The sequence below is a fragment of the Delphinus delphis genome, chromosome 21, assembly GCF_949987515.2.
Source record: "Delphinus delphis chromosome 21, mDelDel1.2, whole genome shotgun sequence".
NCBI classification, from domain to species: domain Eukaryota; kingdom Metazoa; phylum Chordata; class Mammalia; order Artiodactyla; family Delphinidae; genus Delphinus; species Delphinus delphis.
The window spans coordinates 18,428,933-18,448,912 of NC_082703.1; the positions used below are offsets into that span (position 1 = coordinate 18,428,933).

General features: G+C 42.9%; 1 protein-coding gene across 6 annotated transcripts in view; it reads right to left on the bottom strand.

Moving 5' to 3' along the window:
• MTUS1 (microtubule associated scaffold protein 1) overlaps positions 1–19,980 on the bottom strand; it is a 160,777-nt gene that overhangs the window by 18,426 nt on the left and 122,371 nt on the right. For 5 of the 6 annotated variants that reach the window (XM_060001158.1, XM_060001159.1, XM_060001160.1 and 2 more), the window contains 2 exons: positions 18,165–18,379; positions 9,494–9,560 (listed from right to left, as the gene is read on the bottom strand). In XM_060001158.1, the coding sequence (XP_059857141.1) occupies positions 9,494–9,560; positions 18,165–18,379 (282 nt within the window). Of the gene's footprint in view, positions 1–9,493; positions 9,561–10,582; positions 10,825–18,164; positions 18,380–19,980 lie in introns of those variants that run through there. The other variant, XM_060001162.1, reaches the window with a different exon arrangement.

Here is a 19,980-nt window from a genome sequence, read left to right on the forward strand (position 1 = left end):
CTGACATTTTCTCTGCATACTCCTCTGACCCAGGAATTCCGCCATTAAGAATATATGTGTGGGACATACTCCCACACATATAAAATGAGGGACATACGAAGCTATTCACTAGAGCATATTTTGTAAGAGCAAAACATTACAAACAACCGAATGTCCACCGTGAAGAAACTGGTTAAATTAATTATGGTATATCTATATAATGGAATCGTTTCCAAAAAATAATTTTATAGCTGTTTAAAAACATATTGAGGAAGATCTCTGTGTACTGATCTTTAAGAAATGCTAAGCAGAAAACAAGGTGCAGAACAGCATGTATAATACTCTGCCACCTGTGTATAAAAGGAAGGGGAAACAAATATCTATCTTACGTTACTTCTCCTGTACCCCAGCCCCAGAACCATAAATGGCGACATAACCTTCTATCATAGTAGCACGATTGTTTCATAGTATTATTCTCTGAAGGGAAATCTGCTCATGACACACTTCCAGGGCAAGTGACCGTGTTGGTTACTCTCTTAAACTGGGGTCTAATCTGCTTCAAATTGGAAATAATACACCTGAACAAAGTAACCAAGAAGCCCTTTTTAAAAAGTAAAATGCTACTTTGTGGAGAGGCTGGTACCCAAAGAACAACAGAAGGGCAGGGACCTAGACTATCAACAACAAGCATTTCCAACTCTGCAGATCAGTTTCCTGATACGCCAGGTAGGACTAAATATCACCTGCTCTGCTAACCTTACAGTTTGGTGAGGATAAAGTGAAAGAGTGCTCTATTTTGTAGAGTGAGTCTTCACAGACTGTCTGTGGAATGATCATCTACTCATAAAAGCCCCAGGTTTTGCTCCCCAAAGGTACTGCTTTTTCACAAGACCAAGAAATTTGGCAGACACGTGAGAGAGACAAAGGTCTCTTTCTGAATTTTGAAATTAGCTACAAATAGCTTTCAGATTGCTCTTGGGCATTATATGAATTGACAAGAACTGATTTCAAAAGCCTTCCACTAATCACATCTTACTGGGAATTTACTTTCACAAACCTCCCGCCACGTCAAATCCATTCTCCCATGAATAATACCACCTTCCCTTTAAAGCTCAGTTCATACTTTACAAAGTGCTCTCATATTTATTATTCCATGTAATAGAACATAGTCATGTCTTGAGTTAATAACATAGGTATTATCTTAAATCTCACTTTCCTAGACTGTAGGGGGAACGGACGTGGCAGAACCGGGTCTAGAACTCAATCCGCTCAGCCCTTCTCAGTGCAGGTTCTATAGCACAGAACACGGAACAACCTGATCCAAGTGGCTGTTTTCTCAACTTGAGATGCATTAAGAGAGAAGTTCACGCATTCATACAATGGACACCTCAGAATAACAGGGCTTAATTATCTTGTGCAAGCTAGAGAGACTGCAAAGTAAGGCAGGTAAAAAAACAATCTTTTTTCTCCCTACACTGATTAGTCCTGATGAAATCTTATTCACATGCGGGATGACGGTCTGGCCCAGTCACAGATCTTAGTACAGAGGTGCCAGCTGGGCCTCCACAGAGCCCCGGGTTCTCCCTGCCAATAAAAGTCTGCAAAGCCTTTGCTGTTTTTCAGCTTAGTCACTGGCCAACAACATGCTGCAAAACAGATGCTCTCATAGTCACAACAGCAAACGTTCCATGGACCAATCAAAACACTTAGGCTGGAAAGTGGATCTGAGTCAAAAGCCTGGCTGAATAACCGGCATAAATGTTCTAAGCTTCAGGCCTGAGGAAAGTAAGTTAACACTTTAAGGAAATCACATTTCAATCAAGAGAACAAATTTAATATTAATGAACAGGTGAGTCTGATACTATTCTGTGTCTCCTCCCTGATGATTCATGTTTAGGGGGCAAGGTTCAAAAGGGCAGGTCAAAGTTACCGGTAGGCAGAGACTTCCTTGGTGGTGCAGTGGATAAGACTCCGTGCTCCCAATGTAGGGGGCCCCGGTTTGATCCATCCAGGAACTAGATCCCACATGCATGCCGCAAGAGTTTGCATGCCACAACTAAGGAGCCGGCGAGCTGCAACTAAGGAGCCGGTGAGCCACAACTAAGGAGCCCTAGAGCCACAACTAAGACCTGATGCAACCAAATTAATTAATTTTAAAAAGCCACCTAGAATTAAAACAAAACAAAACAACAACAAAAAAACCCCAAAGTTACTGGTATGCATATGATTTGGAAGCCTATGTACAAGAATGGATTCAGTTCAGTTAGAGCTATTTGGTATTATTCTCTTACTCTGCTCACTTAAGTCTTACATACATACATTTTTTACATTAAGTGAACAACATTCTGGACAGCTAGTGTGCCCAGGGAGCACCTGCATCAGAGTCACCTGGATGATCATTACAAGTGGACTCCTCCATCCCAAGCCACCCGAGTCAGAACCGGGAATCTGCAGTTTTAATCTGGCCTATTTTATTACACAGTGAAGTTTGAAAACCACCGACAAATTACGTTAAATCAGGAAAAACTGAACATATCAAAACTGGACAAGGACAAGTGAGGGAAAAGACCAGGACAAGGAAGAAGACTCAATAGGCTTTCGGAATAGACACGCCTGGGCTTCCCTGGTGGCGCAGTGGTTGAGAGTCCACTTGCCGATGCAGGGGACCCAGGTTCGTGCCCCGGTCAGGGAAGATCCCACATGTTGCGGACCGGCTGCGCCCATGAGCCATGGCCGCTGAGCCTGTGCATCCGGAGCAAAAAGAACAGACACGCTTGGTAATATTGTGCATCTGTACAGGTGAAAGAACCCAACCTTTCACTTATAGAGACAGCCAGCCAAAGTCTAAATTTACAAGAGACAGACAAGGATAGAAAAAGAACGAGCCAAGTTTAAGACGGAATCAACTCCCTCTTCAATCAACTCAGTGAGATAAAGAATTGTTTTGGCATACGGTTGGTTTTCATTACATATTAATAGATTTTTCATTAAAGCCCACTTCAAAAATCACTTCTGGAATTCTGCAACTCAAAAGTGGCTTAACTATAAAGAGTTTTAAAATTACTCTAAATATACAACCTTGTTAAACCATAACTATACACAAAACTAGTGAAAGAATTAACACATTCCATAAAGGTGTGAAGGGAGGTTAGTTCACAGACACAGTCAAGTGTTGATTAGACAGTGTGTACACTGCTTTAGGCAGAGCCAAGTCACTTTTTCCTAGTACATAATAACAAGATATTTTAATCTAATACTTCTTGAACTCTTGACTTGAATAAAAAGATCCCCAAAGTAGTTATCAATGCAAACTAGTGTTTATATCAAATGATTTCCCCATCTTTCCAACAGTTTCACCATGGTTTCTTTCTTTGTAATTAACGGGAGTTTGGTGGTCTAGCCAGCCTAGGTTTTTATCCAGGTGCTTTGCTTTTCTGGCCTATTGACCTTAAGAAAGTTACATTAACGTTTAAGCCTCAATTCTTCCCTCCGTCCCTCCCTCCCTTCCTATACAATGCAGACCAGTAGACTTAGAGATGAACACTGATGTTAGGAAAGAGTAGGCACTCAATAAATGTTGCTGCCGTACCCACCATCTTTACATACAGAGGGCAAAATTGACTAGTCTTCTGAACCATTATTATGGAATTCCAGGAATTTTTAGTGAATAAAGGGTTAAAATCTCATTTGTATCATGACACAGGAACAATCAGGACAAATGTATAGAAAGACGTGAGTTAGCTATTAATTCTGATGGCTAGAAAATAATTGTGAAATACAAATTACCTTTTTCTTCATTAATTTAGATGAAAAAATGTGATTCCAATGATTAAGATCAATACAAAAATACAGTAGGAACCCTAAAAGATCATAATTATGGCGCTCCATTACACCAACATGACCATAAGAATCAGAATGACACATTTATTCCATATCTCAGAGGTAAAATGTTTGCTGTGGATTATGTAGAACATTAAGTTGAACTGTAATTTATTTTGAGGGCTGACATTTTCAAAATGACCTGATTAACTGGGATTGTCAGGCATCATGTAAAATGTCTTCAAGAGAACTATAGCTCATCTTACTTTATTACTTAGTTTTAACAGTTTATAGGAAAATATCTGTGTACAGAAACCATCAAGTATAAGCATATTATAAGGATAAAACCAACTTTCCCTAGCTACCATCCTCAGCAGTAAAATCATTCATTCATTCTCTGAAGTACTAAGCATCAGAAGTGCTAACTGCCAGGCCCAAGGTACTAGCTGGTAGAGCTACAAAGATGAAGGACGTACTGGCCTTGCCCTTGAAGTGCTCACAGCTCTGCGCTGTGAAAGGAGGTCTATAAACAAATACCTATAAGAGCAAGGTACTTGAAGGGTATAGTAGAAGGTGCAGTTCACTTGTCTGAAGGATTTGAATGAAACTGAATTGAAGACAAGGTATTTTAGTTAAGACTTTAAAAATAAGTAATGAGAAGAAGAAGGAGTTTGAGAGGCAAAAATAGAAAGATAGTGGGAAGAGGAGAGAGCCTTTCAAACAGAGAGGAGGCACAAACGAGGCATGAATGAGCCTCTGCCTGGGACCTTGGGAGGGAAAAGGAGGTATGCAGAGAGGAGAACGAGGGTCAGACACCATGAAGCTACACCGGAAGGTTACAGACACATCATACACGGTGACTTCAGTATGCTTGGACTTCTTCCCAAAGCCAAAATGGAGCCAATTATGTTTGTTAAAGATGTCCAGTAGAGGACACACATGAGATATATTACAAGTATAGTCCTGGTAGCACTTGGAGAAGAGAGAAGCAGGCCTGGGGGCAAGGTGACCACTGGGATATACTGCAGGTGAGAAATTACAGGACTTAAATTAGGACAGAAGCAGCCAGAATGCTGAAGAGAGATGGATCTGGGCGACATTTAGGGCACAGCCTGGTATCATGCGGAGGATGGAGGAAGAGGGTTATGACCTTAGCTGGCAGCCTGGGTGGTAAGTGAATAATAATCCAGTGTAGAAGGTGATGAACAGACTTTGAGGCATAGGTCTGAATGAGGAGACACTGCGGAGTATTCCGGAAGCAAGGGGCTGGGGAGTCAGGAAGGTCTGATTACACTGGACTGGTTCATCTAGAGGCAGCTCTTCACTGGGAAAAAAGTATTTACAGCTTGGGGAAGGAGGGGACTAGAAAGATAAATCTGTGAGTCATCACCCTATAGGTTGTAGTTGAAACCATGGGAATGGGTCAGAAAAACAGCCGACAATGAAAGCCTTATGATGACATTATTGAAGGGGTAAGTGAAATTATGCTACATCCACTCAAAAGGCATTACCGTGATCATTAACCACGAGCGTATGAAGACCAAGAGGCAAAATGGGAAAGTGCTCGACATAAGTTTAAACATCAGAGTATCTACGATAACATGGAAGGATCTCAAAAACATTAGGCGTGAAAGAAGCCAGACACAAAGAGAATTTATTGTGTGTTTCCATTTACATGAAACTCTATTGCAGAATGGACAAAACTAACCTCGAGTGATAAAAATAAGGTCAGTGTTTGCTTCTAGGGGAAGAGGGTCTACTGGAAACGTAATCTAAAGGTGTGGGTTACATGAGTGTGTGTGTTTGTCAAACTGATGCAACAATAAGCATCCCGCTGCATGTAAATTATACCTTAATAATAATAATAATAAAAGAGTGCAAAGTGGTATATATTCATATAAACAAAGGAATATGCCAAAATATGGAGCTATGGGCTATTTACCCCTCACTCCACAATTTTCGTCAATTTTCACACATTGTTCCTAAATAAAAAGAAACTTTAGGGAATTCCTTGGCGGCCCAGTGGTTAGGACCCCATGCTTTCACTGCCAGGGCCCCAGGTTCGATTCCTGGTGGGGGAACTAAGATCCCACAAGCCACGTGGTGCAGCCAAAAAAAGAGAGAAAAGAAACTTTAAAACCTAAAACGCCCATAAATGTTTATTAATTACCCATGAAAACGGAAAGCATATATATATATCTTCATAGGAAGCAGGAATGGATCTCTGCAATTAAAGAGTTTACTGTCTGGGGACTTCTCTGGTGTTGCAGTGGTTAAGAATCCGCCTGCCAATGCAGGGGACACGGTTTCGAGCCCTGGTCCGGGAGATCCCACATGCCGTGGAGCAACTAAGCCCGTGAGCCACAACTACTGAGCCTGCACTCTAGAGCCTGTGAGCCACAACTACTGAGCCCACGTGCCACAGCTACTGAAGCCTGTGTGCCTAGAGCCTGTGTTCCGCAACCAGAGAAGCCACCGCAATGAGAAGCCCGCGCACCGCAACGAAGAGTAGCCCCTGCTCGTCGCAATTAGCGAAGGCCCGTGCGCAGCAACAAAGACCGCCCCCCCCAATAAAAAGAGTTTACTGTCTGAAGACAATAGGAAAACACAAGATATAGTATATACACAAATGCAAAATATGAAGGGCTCTCTGGAGCAAAGGGAGCCGCACGCTTTGGTTCTGAGGAGACTGTGAGGGGGTTTTCAAAGAGTTTTTTTGCAGAAGCAAATGTTATGTTGTTCCACAAAGCAGGCTCAGATGCAGATACACACAGGCTGTGCTGGAGGTAATAAGCTGGGTTAACCTGGGAGCACAAGTGAGACCACAGTGGGCAAGTCAGTCAGGGGAGGAGATCATCGGAGGCAGTGAGGTCTGAAGATCGAAAGTGCAGACTTTACTTGGGTTTCAGGGCCCCTGCACTTATGAGTTGTCCTTTATTCTTTGCAGCTCTTAGCAGTTTGGGAACCTTGCCTCAATTTTCATAGAGGAGGTAAAGAAAAACTACTCAGTGGGAAAGCGACACCAACGATGCCCCATTATGTCAGAGGGGAAAGGTGGGTACTTTGATGGCATTGATGGTGGTGGCTCTCTTTTCTTGAGTTGCCTGTGATGGACCAGTCGCTATGCCAGTCACTTCACATGTACTACCACCTTACTCAAACTCCAAAAAAAGCCAGCAAAATGCATGTTAACTTCCTATCACCAGTGAGGAAACTGTGCTCAAAAAAGCCAGGTAACTTCTAACCAGGAGTGGACGGTTAGAAGCACAAAAACCAGACGGTGGACTCCACACCCCAAGCGCCTCTAACATATCAGGAAGGGAGCCATCACATCTCACCTTTCCATTTGTACGTGAAGAGCAAAAATAACCTGTCCTGAGGCATTTCTAATAATATTTAGTCGAATTACTATTCCTTTCTGCAGCAGAGTCTCTGCCCTCGCAAAATAGCAAATGCCGTTACTACACATCTGTCAACCGCATGCATCTTAACAACTACTATTTGATAGCAGTTAATACTTGGTGGTAGACGCTTTGCAACAAGTTACCTCATGTAATTCTCGTGGCCACCCTTGAGGCAGACACTACCGCCATTTTACAAAGAATGAAGTTGGGACAGAAGGCGTGTGCTCCGTCTCCCCTGCCCGAGGTCACCCAGCTACCAAAGATCTGAACCTGGACAGTATGACCACACAGTCTAACAGCTTTGTACCACTGCCTCACATTTGAAAACTGAGCTGTAAACTTTGTGGTGTGAACTTATTCCTATTGCAGCTCAATCAATCAAACCGGCAGCTTTGAGAACATTCTTCCTGGACTGTTCCATCAGAAGAAGGCTTCTCTCCCTTCCCCTCATGGAACCAAAAATCTTCCCCCAAATGCTCCACGCTGTTATGTGAACAATTCAATCTGATTCACCGGCAGCAACGCCACACTTCCTGAGAGCGTAGCCTTGGGTGACCGGATGATATGGACGGGCCAAACACTGCATCCTGACACTCCAAGAGCAGCAGTAAAGCCACACCGGGGCACCGGCTCCTTATCACAGGGAAGGTGAGAGTGGGTGCAAATGGCTACAGCTATTTCCTGTCGGGCTAAGTAACTAACGGGAGGTAATGAGTCCCTGGGTCCCATTGAGGTCACTGAATCGCGCTATCCACTGAAAGGTGGAAAGAGGATTCCCCCATTCAAACTGCCTGAATGAGAACAGTGTTCCCTTGGCGCATCTGCCTCGTCTTGGGGGGAGGCTGAAACGTGAAGCCCCAGCGAGGCTCCTCTCCACCTCTACCGGGTTAGAGCGAACCCTGAAACACACACAAAAAGACCTCTCTTCTGATCTGCTAACCCTATATCCATTACATTACTTAAGGTGCAGACAAAAGCAAGTTAAGTTGGTCATCCGGGTAATCAAAAGGACACCAGTCACGTTCAGTAACCTGGCAGAGAGCCTTAAATGTCCCTGGGAGCCAGGCTGTTTCTTATCTGTGGTTTCCTTGAACTGTTTTCCTAGAACTCTCAAGTCTTTGGGGTCCTGAAGTTCCATCTGTCTCACAATTACTCTTCCCAAAAGAGTCCTTCCTAAGATCAGGAGAAAATGATGCCCAGGACGAGGTATTCGGGCGAGTCAGGAGTCTGGCATTGCCCTGCCTCGGGGGGTGAAGAGAGAAGAGGAATATAGACGGAAGTCTTCACCCCACGTTCATGGCTACTTGATCTTTGCCTGGGCATGGTAGGGGAGGGGGACTTAAGAGGGTTCAAGTCCAGCAAATTATATTGACAGTATTTCAACTCTGGTGTTGTCCAAAGAAAAACGAGCAGTTTCTCCTGGAACTAGACGAACATAATTTTCAACTCTGGCTGTGGCCTTTGCATTATTTATACACGTACCTACACACGCTTTCAGCACACACAGAAAACCGCAAAGGGCAAGGAAGGCAGCCTTTCAATGAACTGCTCCAGACCTGGCTGAAGCTACAGCAGGAAGCTGACTGTCTAGGGCCGTGGTGCCTACAGTGCGTGGGGCTCCCGAGGCAGTCAGCTCGCTCTAACACGCAGGCTGAGGCAGCAAAGGCAGCACTGTCTCTGCTGCACGAACCCAGGGCTCTTCCAGGAAAGACAAGAACTAGAAGAGAGTTCGGCCTGGAAAGAGCAGCCCTGGGGGGTGAGTGCCACAGGCAGGAGAGACACCTGGCTTCCTGTGGAGCTGGGTCCTTCTCACTGCCAGTCCAGCTGGAAGAATAGCACAGAGTGCGCCTTCTAATGCTATACCCACTACTCACAGGGCACCCAAGGAAGCGCAATATCATTACTGCTACTGGAGAGGGAATTTCCTCACCACTCTTTCATGTGAAAGATGGTTCCAGAAAGAAAAAAACCTGACGGAATTATCTAACTGTAATCCACACACTTACAAAAAGCATTCCGTCCCTCTCTCCAGGAAAAGAAATGTTTTGGTCATCAGAAACTCTGCTAGGCTTAGTCAGATCAGTGCCCAGAATTCCATGAACTTGAGGTCAAACTGCCAAGATTCAACAGAAACGTCGATGGTCAGTGTTTGCACAGATACTGGAGTGAGTGGCTGACACTGCCACGAGGCAGCTCCAGGAGACACCATGCAGACAGGAAAACCAACTGGGATAATTTTCCCCTCCCCCCGAAAAACTTGGAAGAAGGAAAAAAAAAAAAAAAGCTCTTACCTAGCTCTCCCCGGAGGTTAACAAGTTCTTGAGATAGGGTTTTGTGTTGTTTCAATGCTTCCTCCCGCTGTGGAAAACACACATCAAGTTACTCATGTTTTCAAGAGGGTCCCTTTCAGTAAAGCACACATTTGTTATCACCAGGAAAATGAGACTCAGAACTGAGAAGCCAAGATATGAATCATTTAGGCTAACAGTTTGTGTTGTTAAAAAACACAGATGTCCCTTAGTTGTTAAGGAAATTCACATTTCAAAAATCTGTATTTTCTCAGGTCCTCGTGAAACATTCATTTGAGGCACTGAATGGCCCGTTTAAAAATATTTACTTTGAGCCATGCTTCACTGCTGATCCCAGAACCTTTCAGCTAAGGCATACTTAAGACATAATGCATTCTCCTCCTCCAAGGGCAATAAAAGGCCTAATCAGTCTAAGATAAACGTTTAATGTTCTAAACACAGGCACTTATATGAACTTTATCCTATATTTGCAAATAGAAAAGTTTCCTTAGGAGGCCAATCGTTTACTTCTAAAAAGGATTTTTTACTTTCTCTTACAAAGCCACGGCGAAAAAAATAATCCTTTAAAAACAAAATGAAATTAATTTTACTCAGCTACGCGTTATTTTCTAAAGATGATAATATGTTGGATCAGCGATCATTCTGAAGAGATGTTAGAGAAATGAATCAAAGAAAACCAGGCAGCTGTTTCAGAATCAAAAAAGCAATTATCAGTCTTGCCAAGGAGAACCATTTCTAAGTTACCAGCAACTCATCCGCAAGCGCACAGACACACATGCTTGTACAAACACAGCAATTAGATACAGTTTCTTACGAGGCAGATTCCCTCCCACCAGCGTGTAAGGAAGGAAAAGGCAGAATTCAAAGCTCTCTGGAAATGCCCTCCCGGGGATCGCCCCAGACAGAGCTCCCACCGCAGCTGGGTCGCAGCATTGCGGACGGAGATCATGAGACCGGCCTTTGCAGGCGAGAGTTGCTTGTCACTCAAAGCGTTTCCCCCTCACGCCAGACCACCTCTGCCTTCGCCCCTGGCATTCTTCCAGAAAAGCACTATAAACAAATACTAATTACCCTCGTTGCTGCACATGGAGAATAGAGGCACACTTTGCTGCCGGAGCAGCCCATTTTCCAGCTTCTGTCTCTCCAAGTCCCCCCTCCCGGCCCCGCGCAGGTGGCCAAGCCACCCACCAGTCCGGCCGGTCTACACTCAAAGCTCCACCAGGAGGAGCGCCATTGGTCTTCGGTTGGCCTTACTTCGCATCCTGCAGGTTAGCGTGTGCCTGGGACGCCTCTCTCCTCACAGGAGCTGAGGCTGCAGCTTCTGCCTTTGGCACAGGCTGCCTGCGACTGCTTAAAGCCACAGCCCTTCATTTATGAAAAACGAGAGCCAGCGCTTAGACTGATCGATTGCCACTTACTTTCAAATATCAGCTGGTACAGGGGAAAGAAAAACCGGCCGCCTCCGCGTGGATAATGGAGTTATTTTTAGACTTGGGAACCTTTTTATTCCCCTCTCTAATTAGGGGTCATTAGATGAGCATACTTGCTAATAGAAAAAGGAAATTTATTCTCCAAAACCTGTGTGCTAAGTGAGTTATGGACGAGGTGAGGAACGGTGAAAGTGTGTGTTGTGACGGAGAATTTAACATGACATTATAAAATGAATGATGTTTTCCGGAAAAATTCATTTAAATGCTTACAACGTGGTTCCCTGGCATTTTAAGAAGCGTGACCTGCTGAATTGAGAGTTGGAGATCAGATATATGTTATGGTTTTTCCCTTTTACTTTGTAAGTCTCTCACGAAAGAGCTAGGGAAGTTAACGATACACTAGCACTGTCCTGGACATTCAACAGTGACTGGAATTTAAGGAACACTTTCTCAATGAGTACATTTTAGCCCTAATGATATTCTAAATGCTTGATTTTTAAAACGTAGTATTAGGTTGTTCTGAAATCACAAATCAGTAAGTCCATTTTTTTTAAGTGAACAAGCAATGAGTTTTCTAATGTAAAAATTAAAGTTTGAGGAAAACCAGCCCAGATAAAATTGGCGAAAAAAGCGAATAAAAATATATATACTATATACTTCTCTTACTCTCAAATTTAAGCCTTTGTGATCTAGTTCAAGTTACGTATCAGCAAGTTTTATCACTCGAGTGACAAGAGACCCAGAAGACTGTTTTGCTAGATACACGCAAGCAGTCCTGTAACACATTCGGTGACCTTGCTTAAAATTCACTCTTTTCTAAGAGCTAAATCCTTAATAGAAGGAAAAGCTGGCAAGAAGTTAAATCACTTTTCAAATTTACAGAAGTCCTTAAACATGGAAAATTGAAAACTTAAGTTGGTGTAAAGTTTCCAGGAGTGATTCTGTGAACTTTTACATCCTATCACAAGTATCTACAAGGCAGTCTTTTTGCTTATTAAAGGGACTTTGTGGACAAGCAATTTCAGTACACTTGAAATCCAAGGTTGGTTGAATCCCTGATGTGGAACCTGGGATGTAGGCGTGGAGGACCAACTGTACTCCGTCACTTTATATGAGGGCCTTGAGCATCCACGGATTCTGGTACCTGCTGTTGGGGCGGGGGGCGTCCTGGAATCAGTCCCCACAGGTACCAAGGGCTGACTGCACGCATGGGGACACTGCCCCCAGCTGCACTGCACTCAGCCTTCCTCAGTGCCCAGAAGCCATCGATGTCTTCCAACCTCTGTCAATCCCAATGGCAGCAACAGGAAAACCATGGGATCGTTTTGGACTCTTCCTTGTCTAATGGGTTGTGCCACAGTCAGTCAGTTCTTCCCTCCTAATGTGTCTTGAATCCACTGCACTTTTTCTATTAGTGATGCCTCCACCCTAGCCCTCATCCTCACCAACCCCACTCCTAAACTATGGAAAGCCTCCCTCCACACTATTTTGCAGAGGATTGGTAGATTTTTATCCCATATTCTGGGTACAAATAAATGCCCTTGCTTGACAAGAGTCTTCCATTGAGTGCATAAAAAATAAACTTCCATGAACCTCAATCACCCAGCTCCTGTTTAGACACCCTACTCCTCTTCTGTCCAAGTCATGCTTGCCATGCATGTCCCACCCCACAAGCTGGAAGGCTTGGTCTTCTGTACCTGACCCATTCTATAAGCCTTCAGGGAATACTAACTGTCAATCATAGATACTACTCCCTTCCCCCACACACCTAGACAGGACATTTATCCTTCTGAATTGGTTGGCAATTTAGTACTCAGTACCAACTTACCAAGTACCATTCCAGATGCTGGGGAAAATATGGAAAAAAATTAAGACATGGCTCCTGCTTCAAGAAGCTTGAGACCTAGGTAGAACTAAGACATCCAGGCCCAATAACTCAAGGCAGATGACCTCATCTGAGCGGAAGCAGTACAGGACAATGGAAAAACCAAGGGCTTTAAATACGATCCTATGTGAAATGCCGACCACAGTGCCCATATCATAATAGGCACATACTCAGTGTTACTTTCTACCTGACTCTCCTGGTAGCTTGCCCTTTAAGACCTTTACCCTTTCTTTGTAGATGACAAAATGCATTTGTCACTTAGATACTGACTGCCTGTTTCTTTTTGTTTAGCTGCTCCTATATCAGTGTTTCTGTCTTAGATGATAAACTCTTTATGGTCCAGATAACAAGTTTATTTAATTTTCTTTGTATTGTAACATGCAGAGTTCCACACAATGCGAAGGAAAAAAAAAAAAAGAGGGAGGTGGGAATCTGGTTGGGAAAAATGCTTTTATACTCATACATTAAATATATGAAGTGCTCCAAGAAAAAAATGGACTCACCATAATTAGATTAGGAGTCCCTGGGACACAGGCACTTAGTCTCCGGCTGTCATCCCATCACTGAGCCTCAATTTGCTAGCTTGGGAGAGTGTCAGAAGCACAGGGGATTTTGCAGGAAAGAGCCACATCGGACGGCTCAGATGCATGCTCTCTCTGACCTCCTCCATCCCCACTACCACACGATGAATCGGGTCCAATTTTTTGGTCTGAGACATTTTTATTTATAGACTGCTAGTGTCGTTCAAAATTCATCTTTGTTCAGGTGCTACTTTAGGTTAGATTCCACTAGCAAAAACAGAATTGGAGGCACACTGAATAACTGGTCAGAGGTTGGGTTGAGGTACTCAGAAACTTTCATGAAGAAATGGGGATCACTAACATCAACACTGTCTGGCACTCGGTCTGCCTGCACAGAACACTGTACAACTATTCAAGGATAAACCAAGAATCAGAACTAAAACAAACAACATTGTGTCCTCTGAGAAATAGAAAGTGTGGTATTGGTTTCCAGATTCATGAGACATGCATTAGAACTTCTGCTCTGTAATGAATGATGTCTACCACTAAAGTGGTAAAGTTGTAGGTTTTTTTGTTTGTTTTTGTTTATTTTTTTGTGGTACGCGGGCCTCTCACTGTTGTGGCCTCTCCCGTTGCGGAGCACAGGCTCTGGACGCGCAGGCTCAGCGGCCATGGCTCCCGGGCCCAGCTGCTCCGTGGCATGTGGGAACTTCCCGGACCGGGGCACGAACCCGTGTCCCCTGCATCGGCAGGCAGACTCTCAACCACTGCGCCACCAGGGAAGCCCAGGTTGTAGTTATTAAATAGACTTTCAACAAAAGGATAAGTGACAGTTCCAGGATTCCCTATAATCAACGATTTTTACCTATATTTTAATGCTCTGAAATGGTTTAGGAAAAATTAGCAATAACGAGATATATATGTATATATAGATCAGTATAGATCTACAATCTATATCTACCTATCTACATATCTATATATCAATCACTTCTATAATGGGTATGAGAGAACCAAAGGGTTAAGTAAAAATTTTGAAAAAATTGCTTAACTTTTCCCTTGGTTATATCTTTCCTTTCCAACTGTTTTTTAACAGTGCCCTGTACACATTAGGCAATCAGTAAATATTTGCTGATTGATTATAAGGAACTAGAAAAGAGCAAAGAACATTTACATTAAAGACTTTATATGTTCATCTTACATCTGGGATTCCGTTCTCTTTATTTTTATTTATTTATTTTTTTTGCAGTACGTGGGCCTCTCACTGTTGTGGCCTCTCCCGCCGCAGAGCACAGGCTCCGGACGCGCAGGCTCAGCGGCCATGGCTCACGGGCCCAGCCGCTCCGCGGCATGTGGGATCTTCCTGGACCGGGACATGAACCCGTGTCCCCTGCATTGGCAGGCAGACTCTCAACCACTGCGCCACCAGGGAAGCCCCCATCCTCTTTATTGATCCATTCGTTCATTGAGATACACCCTGCGTATCTCTTATGTAAAGGCACTGCCATAGCACCTGGGGTGGTTTCCTAAGAAAGCGCCAGACACAGGTCCAGCTCTCAGTGAGCTGACTGTCTTAAAAAGTGAAAACAACTTGGAAATGGTTACCTACTAGGTAGAGAGTGACAGAGAAATATAAGTGCTCCTAGAATACAGAGAGTAGATAAAACATAGAGCTAGAAGGACCAGGAAAGTCTTCATAAAAGAGGGTGTGTTTGAGCTGAATTTTAAGAAATTCAACAGAGTCACAGTTACATGGGCATTCGGATCTAAATTGGGTGTAAGATGAAATTCACATGCGATACAAGAATCCATGAAACTCATTAAGAGTCTGCCCTGCAGTGGACTGAAGCATCTCTCAGTGTGCCCGACCCAGTGAAATATTTTCTCTAGTGTTGGACCTAATCTTTCTCCAGTTGATCACCTGATAAAATGCTTGGTTTGTGTTTAGGGGCCAAGTCGTATGGAAGGAAAGTAACTTTTTTTTTTTTTTTTTTGCGGTACGCGGGCCTCTCACTGTTGTGGCCCCTCCCATTGCAGAGCACAGGCTCCGGACGCGCAGGCTCAGCGTCCATGGCTCACGGGCCCAGCCACTCCGCGGCACGTGGGATCTTCCCGGACCGGGGCGAACCCGTGTCCCCTGCATCGGCAGGCAGACTCTCAACCACTGTGCCACCAGGGAAGCCTTCAATTTTCTTATTTGTGAACTCCAACTTGCATTTTGGAGAGGATTTTATTAAGTAAGAACGTCTGGTACTTAGTAAATATTCAACAAATGTTAAACCCCTCTTGCTTCTCCTTTACCTTCCTGATTATACAGCTGGAGCACACCGGCAGTGAGCGGAAGGTGAAAAGGGGCAGTTGGTGCCAGGTTACAGAGAGTCTTATATTCCAAGTTACACACCAGAGTCATCCAAGAGAAATATAATGTGAGCCCTGTATGTAATTTTAATTCCAAGTAGCCACATTTTTTAAAGATTAAATTCATCTGACAATATATTTTATTTAACCCAGTATGTCCAAATTATCATTTCAACATACAGTCAACAGAAACGTTATTAGTGAGATATTTCACATCCTTTTTTCATATTGTCTTTGAAATCTGCGTGTATTCTACACTTACCGCACATCTCAGTTCAGCCTAGCTACACTTCAAATGCTCAACAGCTTCATAAGGCCAGTGGCTACCATACTGGGAAAATCGGCTGTAGAGAATGGAGAACCACTGAAGGTAATCAGTAGAGTGGAATGCTTTGGGATGCAGTGATTGGGATGGATTACAGAGGAGAGAGTGCAAGCCTCAAGACTGGTTAAGAAGTTATTAAAATAATCCAGGAGACAGTTATCCAGGGCTTGAACAAGGTTGGCATCGGTAGAGATAGAAAAGAGGAGATGAAGGAAGGGGAGAAACACTGGGGGATGAGAACTCACCATACTTGATTGCTCTCATGTGGGAGATAAAGGAGAGAAAAGAATTGACCATGGGGTTGTTAGGCTAGATACAGTAAAATAAATAATTGGTTTATCACTAAATAGACAAACTAATTGTTCCCTACATTTGACGTTATGTAGTTTCCAATTTAGCTTACTTGGTTACATAAACCAACTCTCAAAATTCCTCTCATATAATAAAGAAAAACAAAAATACTGTATGCTACTGTAATTTAAAAACTAGGTAAATGTCTGCATCTCCCCCTCCAAAAAGTTCATTCGAACAAAGCTGTAAATTGTTCACCAAACACTGATTTAAACTGTCTGCTAGCTTAGCAGCTCGTCAAAGGCACAGACCAAGTCTCATTCACCTGCATCTCCCTTTGCCCCAGACGGCAACCACATCAGAGTAGCCTCTGTAAGAAATGAGTATAGGTTTGTTGGCTTGAACTGAACTAGAGAACAAGCAGATTGAACAGTATTCTTCTTGAGATGTCAGGTATCCTCATCTTTAAAACAGTGATTTAAAAATATCTAGCGAGCTCAAGCTACATTCTCAACCCAGTATTTCCCCTTAAATAATTATACTTTTTGTTGCTATGCCAGTAGCATACGTTCATAGAAACTTGGTTTTCTCAATGAATTTTAACTAATTCCTGAATTAACATCCTTGTAGAATATCAGGGAAGAGTAAGTAAGCAAAGAAAATCTGTTTCATGTTTGTTGTACCACAAACTATTTTAGGAATGGATGGAAATTCTGAAGACTCTCTAGACCACTACTGGGAGTTACCTCAAAAGTGATCTTAGGGCTTCCCTGGTGGTGCAGTGGTTGAGAGTCCGCCTGCCGATGCAGGGGACACGGGTTCGTGCCCTGTTCCGGGAGGATCCCACATGCCGCTGAGCGGCTGGGCCCGTGAGCCATGGCTGCTGAGCCTGCGCGTCTGGAGCCTGTGCTCCGCAACGGGAGAGGCCACAACAGTGAGAGGCCTGCGTACCGCAAAAAAAAAAAAAAAAAAAAAAAGTGTTCTTTGACCCATAAATATAATCAACCTCATTTTTCAAAGGATTAAGTTCAGTGTGATATGGAAAACTACATATGGCTAGATAAAAAATTAAGTGAAAAAAAAGTTAATGCTGTGAAATAAAATTCATATTTTATGGCAAGAAAGATTTAAACATAAAAAAATTTTCTCTGCCCTTCAGCATCCTCTCTCCCTTCTATTGTGCATTGTGTATGTGCATTATACATCAACCAGACCTCCCCCATCAGGAGAAATACCTACTCAACCATAAAGAGCAACGCTCTCCCAGCACCAAGCCAACTCCTTAAAGATAACATTCCCTCCAGATCTTGTAAGGGGTCACATGACCAACCACTCTGTACTTGCAGATCTGGATTGTGTGAACTGTCAATAATGTGTCGCCCTCTGTCTCAAAACACTTACACATAACTGTGCCTTGACTTCTAAGTGGTGGAGCAATTCTCAGAGCTTTCTGAGATGCTGTTCCCAGGTTAAAATCCTCAATTAGGCTCAAATAAAATTTTGCATTTCTTTTTTAGATCGACTGATTAACTTTTTTTAATTGGCAATGCTAATATAGTCTAGAGGTATATAGAGGTTTAACAGGCAATTACGTTTTCACTGTTGTTGGTCTAACAGACCCCAGAGGAGAAAGAGAAGTACTAAGAAATGTTTCAATCCCAGATTTCTAGAGAGTGACTCAGGTATCAAATGAGTTGACAAAAGCATAATTGGGTGAATTATATGTGATCTTATCAATCATTAACTTAAAGATATTCACAAGACAGGAGCATGAGCATTGCCCATCCCCCCGCCTGCCCCAACCTTAGCGAGAAGGCTGTTTAGAGGGTACACATCACATCCTTACCTCAGACAGGAGGTGCTGAATCACAACTGTTAATGCTTCAAACTTGGTATTACCACGGGAAAGAAGCTGCTTGAGCTGCAGGATAAATCCACTTTGGTTTTCACATTTTGTTTTATACTGAGCCAACTCAAGTGTTTTTTCTGAGGAGAGCACATCTGGAGATGTCTGGGTCTGGATGCATAAACTTCTGGGACTCTTCTGTCTGCCCTTTTCAACTGCAAAAGGAATGAATATAGGTAGGAAAATATGTGACTTTAATTTTTTATAACCACCACCATCTGGCTTCACAAACAACTAGAGAAGCCACAGAAATGCACTTAAGTTATGTTTACATAAGGAAAGCATATGGATGAGAACAGGGATTAATCAAATATCAGGATTTCTGGAACTCAGAAACACAGACGATGGCTTTAATTCTGACATAAGTCATATATGGGGCAGAGAATTAGGGGCATGAAACAAACAGATGTACCAATCCAGAAACATGAAAATGGCGTGCAAAATAACGTTGATTTCATAGTTTCTAATTTTCCAGGTAAATTGGTACAGAAATTTGTCTGTGACGAGAACCCTGACTGTCCATTCTGATCACACAGGCTGAAAAACAACACACGAATGACTGGACTTTAAGTGCCTTTCCCTCTTATACGTTTCTTACCAACTTCCCATCCTCTCCCTACTGATGGCCTGGTCCTTACAAAGATTTATACTCTAAATGAATCACTTCCTAATTCCTGATAAATCACCACATATACATTGAAAATCTATTCATGTTTAACCCCTGATCTTTAAATTCATTGCTAAGAGTATTATATTCTTTTTAAAATTTTTTTATTTTATATTAGACTAGAGTTAATTTACAATGTTGTGTCAGTTTCAGGTGTACAGCAAAGTGATTCAGTAAGAGTATTATACTCCTGGGGGCTTCCCTGGTGGCGCAGTGGTTGAGAGTCCGCCTGCCGATGCAGGGGACATGGGTTCGTGCCCCGGTCCGGGAAGATCCCACATGCCGTGGAACGGCTGGGCCTGTGAGCCATGGCCGCTGAGCCTGCGCGTCTGGAGCCTGTGCTCCGCGACGGGAGAGGCCACAACAGTGCGAGGCCCGCGTACCGCAAAAAAAAAAAAAAAAAAAGTATTATACTCTTGACTACCTCTTCCGTTTTCTATCAAATACAAGCTTTGTTGTTTCTTTTCGCCCTTCAAGCGGTAATACGGCTTAAAAAATTTTATTTTAAAGCACATGCTAGTACTCCAAATCCATTTAAGACGCCATGCTAAGTGTTTTCTCACTTTCTGTCATGGTACCCTGGGAATTACTCTACTCTATTTTACATGAAAAAACTGTTCCATTTTGGAACCATTCCAAATATCTCAGTCACTTTAAATGTCAAACAGAATTGGAAAAACAGGAAACAAGCTGCTTAGCTTCTTAAAATAAGTAGGCTGAATAACCAAAACAAATCTAAATCTAGGGGAAAAAAGACAAGAAACTAAAAAAATAAATGTTTCCTTATTCTCAAAGTCATTCCCTGTGGCATCCACATTCTATGGTGACAAACCTGACAATTTTATAAACAGTAATTAATTTTCTCTAATTTTTTAGAGGGAAGAAAACAGCGATTTCTTGAAGGAAAACGAAACCTCAGTATTCATGTTCCAAGAAGCAATGGCAAAATACACTCAATATCTTAAGTTAAACAAACAAACAAACAAAAACAAACAAAACAGGAAAAGGGCTCTCATTTTCTATGGTAGTGTTCCATGGTTAAGCAACTCAACATTTGTATTAATACTTGATAATTCTCAGTTCTAAAAT